Genomic DNA, 12,852 nt, shown 5'->3' with positions numbered 1-12,852 from the left:
GGTAATTCTCCTCACTGTGTTGGCCCTGTCTGAAAGGCAAGTTGGGGGCTTTAAACTATGAATGTAGTTTATACAGGTAATAGATGTGGCAATCAGAATCCATTCACTCCACCTATTATGTTTTTAAAATTACATTACAAGTTTCAAAGCCTCCAACTTAACGAAATATACACAATTGGTCCAATACAGGGATAGAAGCAATCCTACCACACTCTCCCTGAAGGAATGTTTAGCAGCATGTTCTCCCCTGAAGGACCTATAAGAAGGAAATGTGATGTCTTAATTTTTATCTTCTGGATTTTGAAATAAAACATGGGGACAAGACAGAAAAGTCTGAGCTCCTAGGTTAATTAGGACTTGACTAGACAAAGCATTAGAACAGGGGTCGGCAACCTTTCAGAAGTGGTATGCCGAGTTTTCATTTATTCACTCTAATTTAAGGTTTTGCGTGCCAGTAATACATTTTAATGTTTTTAGAAGGTCTCTTTCTATAAGTCTATAATATATAACTAAACTATTGTTGTATGTAAAGTAAATAAGGTTTTTAAAATGTTTAAGAAGCTTCATTTAAAAATTAAATTAAAATGTAGAGCTCCCCGGACTGGTGGCCAAGACCCAGGCAGTGTGAGTGTCACTGAAAATCAGCTCGCGTGCTGCCTTTGGCATGCATGCCATAGGTTGCCTACCCCTGCATTAGAACATATACTGCAGGAAATAACCCTGAATTGGCAAAGGTGATTACTTAAATAACCTAGCAGATTTTTTCCACCTTTAATTTATGTGATTAAAAAGAATTAATACTCAGCTTCCCTGGAGAGGTTGCTGCTGAAAGTCCTCCACTAAAGTGTCGTCTACAAAATTCTAGTCACAGTATAAATGGTTAAAATCTCCAAGGTACAGAATGGCCTTACCTTGTTGGCACGTAGTTGCTTGTAGATATCTGTTTGCTGCCTTATGCGATACTCCAAGTCAGAGATCTGAGCCTGCAACCACGTCCACTGACAGATAATGGCTGCTCTCTCCATTGCCCATTGGCACTCTGCTCGATGATGCCTGGAAAGCAAAAGTTTGCGTACTTTAATCACTTCCATTTATGTAAACTAATTTACTCTACATATAAAAATCAACTAGGATAGGCAAATATTCGCAAGTAACATTCAGCACAAATTCACTTTAAAAAGAGACCTATAAATAGCTTCTAAAGTCTATATCAAAACAACATTTCCTGCCAGGCAGGCAGGATCAATTAGGGTTTGCACTTCTACAAGCAATGCCAACAATCCATTTCCAGCCACATACCAGCAATCATCCTGGCAATTATAAGGCAGTGAGAATAAATGGCTTAATTCTTCCTCAACTGCAGCAACACAAACTGTTATTCTCTTTGGTAACAGTATAAATAATCACTCTGATGACTTGCTAATCACAAAATGTGGTCCGTCAAGGCAAGAGTTCTGCTTTCACACACCTAACCACCTGCACACAGAAGGTGAGAATTTTTTTTGTAGCTCAGTGGGATTGAATTATTGTAAAATGATAAAAAGGAATCTTTTGCTCCTTTATACTCTAAAAAGATATGACAATTTATCTTCATTGCCAGAGTTAGTTCAAGTTAGTTTGAGTTATTCCAATAGAGCTAGTTAGCTAGAGTGAGGGCTCTTCTACATTGGACATTAGCGTGCAGCAAGCCAGGGTGAGTGTCTAAAGAACACTAGCTTGCAGTACAGTAATGTCCCCTGTGGACACTGTTTCAGTGCACTGGCTTAGGCTATGTCTACACTACAACCCTTTTAGCGACATAGCTGTGCCACTACAGCTGCACCACTAAAAGGCGCACAGTGTAGCCGCTATTTGTCAGCAGGAGAGAGCTATCCCGCTGACAAAAAAACTTCCACTCCCAACAAACGGCAGTAGCTTTGTTGGCGGGAGAGCTCTCCTGCCAACGAAGCACTGTTCACACCGATGCTTTTCGTCGGCAAAACTTTTGTCATTCGGGCAGGGGTGGTTTTTTTCACATCTCTGAATGACAGAAGTTTTGCCATTCAGTTTCCGTTGTATACAAAGCTTTAGTGTAAGCCTTCTGGATTCAACCCTGTGTTGCTGTACACTAAATTCAGTGTAGACAAGTTCTGAGACGAAAGAGAAAGCAACCATTCAGTGACCTCATTAGCAGATAGAATAACTAGATTAGCAGTTTGAGTTGTAACCTGAGCTGCTGCATGCCCACTGCACTACTAGCTGAAGCATCAGCAGCCCTGAAGTTTCAAAACACTCCATGAGTAAAACACTTCTTAACTCAAACTAGAGATTTGTGTGTGCAGACAAGAGTCTGGTTAGAGGCAAAACTCGAAATATACCTCAAGCTAACAATACAGTGAAAACAAGCCCTAAGCTGCAGCTAGAAAGAGTGGGAACCTGGCAAAACTAACTGAAGCACTTGGCACTGACATCATAGAAATAGAAGAAACCTAAATATCTAGTCCTGTGAAATTTGTATTCTTTACAATTTTGTGGGTTTTTTTTTTTTTGATAATTTTTATTTCATTTTGTCCATGTGGGAGGGGGCTGGGTCCTGCCCCCAGGGCCGACCGGGGTGGGGGAGGGGGGGAGAGAGAGCCAGTACAAATTACCAGGGCCCGGTGGTCCGGAAAGGGGCCCGGCTCCCCCCCCCCCGCCACCCTCGGCCCTTGCTGCGGGGCCCGAAAAAAAATTTTCACCGGGGCCCGAACCCGCTCTCGGCGGCCATGCCTGTCCCCAGGGCGCTGGGAGTTGCAGAATGAGCCACCCCAGCACTCATGTTGAGGTGGCAGCTCCAGTCCCACAGAACTGGGTCCGGCTCCCTGCTCTGGGTGTTGCGATCTGGCATATGGGTTTGCTGCGCCAGCTGCTCAGGTTTGGCTTAGCCACCCTCATGAGCCAAGTCGCAACACCCAAACCTGGAAGCAGGGCCCAGCCACACAGGACAGGAGCCACCACAGCAGGGTGAGTTTTTTGTTTTATTTTGTATTTGCAAAAAAACATGGGGGCTACTACTACTATCTACCTTTTCCCCATAAGAGTGTTTGCGGTAAAACAGTTTGTTGCTTTCTGTTTGCTGCCATTAACTGTGGCAGAGAAGCATTTTATGTAATATAAACTTTATTCACAGTTGTGAGATTATCGACAACAAGAATTCAAATGCAAAAAGGATATGGCTATTTATGGTCCTCAAAAGAAGTACAAGGGAGACCGAACTCAAGGATGAAAAGGAAGGGCACTCACGGGAATAAAGTCAGTCAAGCTCAAGAGCAAGAAACAAATCACCACAGAGGAAATGCTACAGCCAAATGGGCTAATGCAATCCTTGGGAATCTCGAGTAAGAGTAGAGAGGTAATATGATCTATGCAGTTGGCACTGGTGCAACAGCTGCTGGAATACAGCGTCCAGTTCTGGTATCCACAATTCAAGGATATTGATAAGTTGGAGAGGATTCAGGGAAGAGCCTCAAGAATGATTAAAGGATTAGAAAACGGCCTTACAGTGACAGACTCAGGGAGTTCAATCTATTAAGCTTAACAAAAAGAAGGTTAAGGGATGACTTGATTACAATCTACAAGTACCTACATAGAGAGCAAATATTTAATAATGGGCTCTTCAATCTAGCAGAGACCGGCATAATGTGATCCAATGGCTGGAAGTTGATGTCCCCTGTACCGCACTGTTACAGTGCACTGGCTTAGTGTACAGCAAGCTAGTGGGGGAATCAGGAAAGCTCTGGCTTGGGTCGAGTCGAGCAACAGGAACAAGAGTTGACTTTTGCTCGTTTATCAACGGCCCCACCACTTGGAAGATGGCTTGGACCATGCTGATGCTGTCCTGTACGTGAGCCTCTGACTGATCCTTGATCAGCCAGTTGTCCAGGTACGGGTAGATCTGAATGCCTCACTGTCTGAGGAAAGCCACTACTAACGCCATGCACTTCATGAAAACACTGCTCTACAGCCAAAATGCTTCTGAAATAAATGTAGTCAAACTTTACTAATTCTGGGTCACTGAGAACGAAAATGATGCTTAAAATTGTTGATTGGCTCTAGTTTTCAAGATATGCTATTGGGTCAGTATATACGACCCTTGACTTGGGAATGGCGGAGGATAAGTGAGTTATAAAGGGAAGGGGGATCTCAATTTAAACCAGAAATGACTAAAATACATCTTTGACTGGATCTATGAATAAGTCTATGACTGGGTTTGGACAGTACTTGCTTTTTAGGCAAAACAATGAGTAATGCAATCTGAAGCTGGTATTGCGTCATACATGATATGAATTGCATCATGTTATTGCTAGAAGTCATGGATGATGCAATCATAACGAAGCTTACATCACTCTGCTGAACAAATTGCCCTATATCAGCTCTAGAAATCATACAGTGTCGTGCTCTCTTATTTGTCTGTGTTTGATTTTGCAAAGGGACAGATTTCTGTTTAGCCAAAGTGAGCGGAGATGCCTCGTACTTGTGTGAACAGTGCAGATCACCACAAACATAGCAGAAGTTAAGTGACTTTTGCATCACAAAAGCGCAATATAACCACTACGGTTAAGAAAGCCTATCACCTTTATTTTGGCTGCAAAATTGGAGATCAGGACAAGAGGTGGGCCCCACACATATGCTGCAACACTTGTGCAACAAATCTTCGCCAGTAGTTGAACAGGAAAAGGAAATCTATGCCTTTTGCAGCGCCAATGATTTGGAGAGAGCCAACAGATCATACCAGCAATTGTTACTTCTGCATGGTGCCTCCAGTTGGGAAAGGTGTGTCAAAGAAGAAAAAAAGTGAACTGTGCATTATCTAAACATTCCATCAGCTATACGTCCAGTACCCCACGGAGAAGGGCTGCCGGTTCCTGATGCACCAGAATCATTCTCACTTGAGTCAGATGAGGAAGAGGATGAGGATGAAACTTCTGGTCCTGAACCATCAATGTCACAGGACCCACATTTTCTCCCATCCTCCTCCTCTGAACCACACCTCATAACACAAGGTGAACTGAACGACCTGGTCAGGGATTTGGAACTACACAAGAGTAAGGCAGAGCTGTTGGGCTCCAGACTACAGCAGTGGAATCTCCTGGCAGGTGATGTTAGGGTTTTCATGTTCCGTGACAGTCAAAAGGATCTTGTCCATTCTTCTTCATGGAAGGTGATCTTGTAGCCTGCAACAACATCGATGGTGTGATGGCAGCCCTCAACATCGTTCACGATCCAGATGAGTGGAGACTGTTCATTGATTCATCGAAGATGAGTCTTAAAGCTGTTTTACTGCATAATGGCAATGTTCTGCCATCAATTCCAGTTGGTCATGCAGTCCATATGAAGGAAACCTATGACAACATAAAACAACTTTTGAGGTGCATAAACTATGACCAACATCAGTGGCAGCTTTGTGGCGATTTGAAGGTTGTTGTTCTCTTGCTTGGTCTGCAGATTGGATACACAAAGTACTTTTGTTTTCTCTGTGAATGGGATAGTCGTGCAAGAGATTCCCACTACATCAAGAAAGATTGGCCACGCCGACAGTCACTGGAGCTTGGGAGGAAGTGTTCAGCATCCACCACTTGTTGAATCAAGGAAGATTTTGTTACCACCCTTACACATCAAGCTGGGTCTGATGAAGAACTTTGTCAAGGCCATTGACAAAACACAAGCAGCTTTCAAGTACCTCCGTGGAAAATTTCCAAGGTTAAGTGACGCTAAGATAAAGGAAGCTAAGATAAAGGAACTACTGTTGGTCCTCAGATTCGTGAACTTCTTCGAGATGATGCATTTGACCATGCACTGCGTGGCAAGGAAAAGACGGCATGGAAAGCCTTCCAGTTAGTGGCAATAAATTTTCTCAGAAACAACAAGGCAGACAACTACAGGTTGTTGGTGGAAAACCTCCTCAAGGCATACAAAAACCTTGGTTTCAACATGTCACTAAAGATACATATTTTACACGCTCATCTAGATTGTTTTCCACCGAACTGCGGAGCAGTGAGCGACGAGCACGGCGAGCGATTTTACCAGGACATTGCAACAATGGAGAAACGCTATCAGGGCAAATGGAGCCCATCAATGCTTGCAGACTATTGCTGGACAGTGACAAGAGATGCTCCATTTAATGAATACAAGAGACAAGCCAAGAAGCACCGAGTAGACACTGAATAGGACTCAACTATGTACATAATAGTTTGCCTTTTGTTTCATAAAAAATTTTATTTATATAACCCTTTTGCTGATTTTTAAAGTGTTACATAACCAGGACAGGTGAAATATCATGTAAAGCAACCATAAACACATGAAAAGACCTAGGTTTACAATTTATGATTAAAACTCTACTATCTACACAATATACATAGACATAAAATGTAAAAACTTAAATATCTTAGAAACAGTAGCCAATCAGTTTTAATTGTCATATTTGAATTCAGCACATCAAAATACATAATAAATAGCACATTTTATCTCTGAAGCAGACGACTTCTCAAAAATTGTAGACCAGTGTAATTTTAACTATTTCTAATTATTTTTCCTAGGTTGTCATGCAACACCACTACGGAGCTCCGTCTCAGGCTGAGGACAGCTGAGAAGCAACTGAGGCGTCGGGTCACACATGCAATGGTCAAAGTGCCAACGGTGCCATGAGATGACTACTATACATGTGCAGCTCTGATCGACACTGCTACTGAAAATCTCTGATCAATGGTGCTGGGACCAACACCTGAAGTGGAGCACCCACCCACAGGGACAGCACTCAAAGAAGAATTGGTAACGGCAATGGTTTGAGCATTGGCCTGCTGAACCCAGGGTTGTGAGTTCAATCCTTGAGGGGGCCATTTAGGAATCTGGGACAAAATCAGTACTTGGTCCTGCTAGTGAAGGCAGGGGGCTGAACTTGATGACCTTTCAAGGTCTCTTCCAGCTCTATGAGAGAGGTGTATCTCCATATACTATTCTTATTTTTTATTTCTGAGAATGGGTGAGTGTGCGCATGTATGAAGCTGCACAGTTTCACCCTTTTTCCTGTGGCTTTGAATTAGACATTGTTTGCCCCTCAGCAATTTAACTATTTTAAAACAGCTTGTATATCTGAATTTCCTTTTGTAAAATTTAAAACTGAAGGCACTGTAAAGATACAAACACTGAATGAAGTGGTCTCTAAGTAACTTCTCAAATTGAATATTTCCAGACCTTTTAAAAAAATATAGAGAGTGAAGATACACAGGAGAGTTAAGATTTCCCAGCTTCCACAAAAAGGTCCTAAGACTTCCATAGCCAATGGATGGAGAATTACAAAGCAAATTTATTTGGAGCTGTGATTGTATCAATTGCAGTGGAGCAGTGAATTTGCAAAGCACAAAGTGTCAATTTGAGAGATCTATTAGACTCGTGTTTTTCTTGGGAACAAAACCTAATGGATGTTTCATGCAACCCTTTTTATGGCACCCAAAAGTTTGCTAGGTACCTCACAAGACAAGTTCAAAAACATGATCCCTGCCACAAACTAATATCCAACATGATGACATAAGACAGTGAACACGGTAGTAAGGAGGGTACAGGAGGTAGTAATACACAGTATGATGTGGGGGTTGTCAATAGAGTAAAACAAATGTTGGCTACTTTCTCGTAGGCTTAGAGAAAGAAACTTTTAGGTGGGAAGAAGACTGGGACAAGGTCAGAAAAGGTATTCTAAGCATACAGGCACTCTGGAGATGGTGGTGAGAGGAGGAGTGGAAGATGTTTGCTATCAGAGCAGAGGCAATGGCAGGCAATAATAAAAAAAAAATTCATAGGAGAGGCAGAGTTGTGCAAGGCCTTGAAAGCAAATACAAGCAGCTTGAACTGATGTTTGCAGAAGGATGAGCCAAACGATGGATTCAAAGAACGGGGGATGACGTAGATCAATGGGCAAGTAATAGGATCTTAGTGGCTACATTGGTGTCAAAGGCCAAAGAGGAGGTTGTAGTGATGAAAAGAGGGCATGAGGTGGATCTATGTGAAGGTTTAGCAGTGTGGGCAGAAAAAATGTTGGATCTTATAGACATTGTGAAGAAAGCAGCAGCAAGAACTGGACACAGATTGGATTGTTGGAGGAGAAAAATCAGATGACCTCAAGTGTACAGGCTTGAGTGACAGGCATTATCTGCAGTGTGTTCAACAATAAGAATGGGAGAGTGGAAAGTGTTTTGGTGGAAAGAAAGGGATCCAGTTTTGGCTATGTAAAGCTTGAAGGAATAGCAAGGCATCAGATAGGTTTAGATATGAGATTGGATAGCAAGTAAGTCAGGAGGTGGATTGGAGAAGTGTAAGTCTCATCAGCATAGTGAGTATAACTGAAGCTGTTTGAGTGAGTTAGATCACCCAGAAAAAAGTGGATTGACGGAGGAACTGACATTAAATAGATCAAAAGAAATTCCTCTCACCCCTTTCTTTTTGTAGCATAAAGCAAGTGAATCAATACAGCTCCTACTGTGATTAGAGACAAAGCGTGTAGCTTCATTTTTATATAAAGGAGTGTTACGGAGCGAGTAATTAAAGTGGAGTTAGCGTGATTGGAGACCTTTCTATAATAAATAATAATATAGCTGAAAAACTTTTTAAAAACATAATTATTTAATCCTATTTTTCAGCCTTAAAAATATATATTTTTAAATGAACTGCTACTGTGACACAGACTTGCCCAGGCATATATATTAACCAGTCGGACCATCTTCTCAATATTTCACCAAAGGGGACTGCGTGTGGTCTCTGCCAAACGCTAAGAACTAGCTGATTGTCATGGTTACTGTGAGATGTTTGCAGAGGAAACATTTTAACAAATATGTAAAATGTAGACTATTGTCACCTGAGATGCGTGAGCTCTCAGGGCTCTCTCAATCAACACTGAGAACAATGGACATCTGTGGAGATAGACTACGTTCACTTTTAGACCAGGCTTAAGGATTTACAAAAACAAAAGCCCCCCAAAAGCCTCTAAGGGACCACTGTGGTAAGAAACTAGTCTGCAACTATATAAGAGAACAGAAAAGAGCACAAGATTTTATCCATTACAGAGGAGAAACCCTGCAAAATCAGTGTCTCATGAAAGGCAGATCCCAGCTGTTTGAACTGGACCAGCACTGCAAGTACAGTAACTCACTTAAAGTCGTCCTGGTTAACATTGTTTCGTTGCTGATCAGAGAACATGCTCTTTAAGGTTGTGCAATGCTCCCTTATAACGTTGTTTGGCAGCTGCCTGCTTTGTCCACTGCTTGCAGGAAGAGCAGCCCGTTGGATAGGGTTACCATCCGTCTGGGTTTCCCCGGACATGTCCGGCTTTTTCAGCTTTAAATGGCCGTCTGGGGGGAATTTCTAATAAAGTAGAAATGTCCGGGATTTCCCCCTTCCCCTCATGCCGAGTGCGGCACAGCTGATTGGACGGCTGGGCCTGATTGAAAGCCGCTCACAGGCACTGGGGCCTCTAGCAGCCAGAGTCCCTCCCCCTCCCCTGCTCCCTCCTCCCCCGCAGAGCAGCGCCACAGTGTTTGGCTGCATGTGGAGCTCGCAGCTCTCTCTCGGCCTGGGGGGGGGGGGGGGGGGGGGGGGGGGGCAGGCAAGGGACAGGGAGACTTAGATAGGGGGTGGGGTCCTGGGAGCAGTTAGGGTGGGTGGGGTCTCAGGAGAGGGCAGTCAAGGGACAGGTAGGGGGATTCTGAGGGGAGCGGGAAGTGGCAGGGCTAGGGCGGCAGCCTGTGTCCTCTTTTTTGATTGTTGAAATATGGTAACCCTACTGTTGGAGCTAACTGGTGGGGGCCTGGAACCAGGGTAGACCGACAGCCCCCCGCTCCCCTAAGTTCCCTGTGCGACAGCCGCCCAGCAGGCTATCAGTCGGCAGTTCAGCTGTCCCTCCCCCCACTGCCCTGTGCTGCTCCTGCCCTCTGCTTGGAGCTGCTCCCCGGTGTAGCTGACATACTTGAATTCTTGAATCAGCTGCAGCAACACTAAGTCTTTTATGGGATCTTCTTCCATAGCGTTAGAGGTCCAACTCACTTTCTATATTAAACCGTTTAAATCTTGCAGTAAAATTCAGTTAATGAATGGTCAGTTATAGGAGTTTCAACTTAAGTACTTCTGTGGCCCTCATCACCATATTCCTTACAGTTTTAAGGAAGCTAGTATGTGTCTTTCCTTTATTTATTGTAAGTAAGCAAGTAAACTCAGACCTGCTCTACACTTAAAATTTAGATCCACCTGGAGGCAAAACTAACTGGGAGCTTCATCATCACTGGTTAAGGGGTAAGTGATTATCACTACAAAAGGTTCTTTTTCTCCTGCTAATAATAGCCCACCTTAATTGATTAGTCTCATTATAGCTGGTATGGCAACACCATTTTTTCATGTTCTCTGTGTATATCTTCCTACTGTATTTTCCACTGCATGCATCCAATGAAGTGGGTTTTAGCCCACAAAAGCTTATGCCCAAATAAATTTGTTAGTCTCTAAAGTGCCACAAGGACTCCTCGTTCTTTTTGCTGATACAGACTAACACGGCTACCACTCTGAAATGTGTGGTTCTGCCTCCCAAAGGTTCATGGAGATTGAATGGGGGGAGGGATAGCTCAGTGGTTTGAGCATTAGCCTGCTAAACCCAGGGTTGTGAGTTCAATCCTTGAGGGGGGCCACGTAGGGATCTGGGGCAAAAATCAGTACTTGGTCCTGCTAGTGAAGGCAGGGGGCTGGACTCGATGACCTTTCAAGGTCCCTTCCAGTTCTATTTAATTTGAATACCTATTTGACAGGACATGATCTAATCTCATAAGTGTCTGTCTTCTGGCCTTAAAATCTATTCATCTACGAATGATTGAAGAAATTAAAAAGTATTGCACCACCACACATTTTTCCATTAGTCCAGACAGATTATTTCTAAAGAATTTTCTAAGAGCAGAAATCCATGTCTAGCTTCTTTATAATAGTGGGCAATGTTAACTGCCATCATCAGAACGAGAAAGGGTGCATAAACACTTACTGAGATATGCCTAGTTTAAATTGCAAAGGTTAAACACACTTTCTGATTCTGTGTCAGATTGCTTGAGGTGGAAAGAAACTGAAAGCATAACTAGACATTCAATTTTAATGAAAGAGCATATTCGGAACATCAGCAAGGGTAGTCGAACACATTAAACCCTTTCCTTTCTTTCTCCAAGTCCTCTTCCTGAACTGTCATTGCGATGGCTTGATCGTTCATTTGCTCAGTGTTTTATATACAGCACTTCTGTTCTTTAATAAGTGGCCCGCATAAGAGAGCGGACAACTGTATCAAGTGGTTACTACAGAGAGGAACTTCTGAGAAATGTAGATGCTTTACAAGAAGGTAGAAATAAGGCCAGATGTCACTTTCTCATCATGGAATTTCCCTTCTTAGAGGGGAAAGTGGGGTGGAGAGGAGACAGACTGACTACAAAAGTTTCTGGGAAATGGTTTTCCTTTTTTGTATGGGAGTCAGTGATGTAGCCACAGGAATGTTACTTTTATTTGACAACAATGAATTTTATTAAGAAGGGGCTTTTATTCCTTTTAAAGCTCTAGATAGATCATTTAGAGAACCAGAGTCAAGGTCTCAAATTGGTTGTGCCTTCTGAGCCTCTTTGATATGATCTGAACGATAAAGCACCTCTCCCTCTTAAAAACCGCACTGCAGCCAAGAGAGATGGAAACTTGTAAAGAACAGGACCTTTGTGAAACAGGTAACACTGTTGTTTTCCTGAAGGATGTGCTCCAGGAGGAATTATTTTTGGGAAGTTCCATGGCCTGTTATTATACAGGTCAGACTAGATTATCACAATCAGGGCCGGCTCTGGCTTTTTTGCCGCCCAAGGGCTCCGCTCTCCCCCGGCAGTGAGCCCGACCGGGGGGAGGGCGGCGAGCCCACTGCGGCTCCGCTCTCCCCGGCGGCCGGAGCACCACGCTGCCCCCCTCCAGGTGCCGGCCCAAACACAAGCTTGGTGGGCTGGTGCCTGGAGCCGGCCCTGATCACAATGGTCCCTTCTGGCCTTGGAATCTGTGAATGATGAGCGGAGCAAGGCCTGCAGTATGGACAGACAAACAGCTTGTTACTAAAAAAGTGGCTGTTCTAAAGGTGATATGTAAAGGACTTTTAAAAAAAAATTAGGTTAGTTTCTTTATGGTTTGTGAAGAAAGCGTGAGACGTGCTCCTATTCCTTTGTTTACTTTAGAAATATTGGAAGTGTCAAGTCTGGCTCTCTTTCTTTTTTTTAAATAAAGACTTCTTGAAATAAGATCTTAAATATTTATGAGTTCACATTAATTGTTAATTAACACCTCCATACTTTCAGAGAGACATAGCTTCTCCCAAGTCTTAGATATCAAGTTTTAGTTTTTTCTTAAAACTGCAGGGCTTGGATGCCAAAGTAAAAAATCATAGGACTGGAAGGGATCTCAAGAGGTCCTCTAGTCCAGACCCCTGAACTCAAGAATTATCCTTGATGCTAAGAGCAGCAAATTTCCTAAGCACTACATATAGCTGACTGAATGGCTTTACTCAGAATGACATTCCATAACATATTGCACAACAAAAACAAACTATCTCCAGCTACTGAACAACCAATCTTCTGCTTCTGGCTTCACACCATCAGGGACTTCCTGCTAATCTCACATTTCTAATTATTCAAGGTTTTACAAGGCTTAGTGTTCTCAAAAAAAAAAACCCAAAAAACTGCATGCTCATCAGTTGAGCTCTCAATATCTTTAACCTTGTCTCAGCCACCTGTAGCTTTTAATCTGAAATTCTCACATTATGCACTGGATATAATCTAGTTTCAGCTACATTTTTTAATA

General features: G+C 43.0%; 1 protein-coding gene across 5 annotated transcripts in view; it reads right to left on the bottom strand.

Moving 5' to 3' along the window:
- The window catches only part of LOC117871899 (KAT8 regulatory NSL complex subunit 1-like), a 122,274-nt gene that overhangs the window by 78,665 nt on the left and 30,757 nt on the right, over nucleotides 1-12,852 (bottom strand). For all 5 annotated transcript variants that reach the window (XM_034759719.1, XM_034759718.1, XM_034759716.1 and 2 more), the window contains one exon: nucleotides 912-1,053. In XM_034759719.1, coding sequence (XP_034615610.1) covers nucleotides 912-1,025 — 114 coding nt within the window. In that variant the 5' untranslated portion in view covers nucleotides 1,026-1,053. The remainder of the gene's footprint in view (nucleotides 1-911; nucleotides 1,054-12,852) is intronic.

Source organism: Trachemys scripta, chromosome 2, assembly GCF_013100865.1.
Source record: "Trachemys scripta elegans isolate TJP31775 chromosome 2, CAS_Tse_1.0, whole genome shotgun sequence".
Lineage (NCBI taxonomy): Eukaryota > Metazoa > Chordata > Testudines > Emydidae > Trachemys > Trachemys scripta.
Note: the sequence above shows the minus strand (reverse complement) of the source record. Positions and strands in the feature narration are given on the sequence as shown.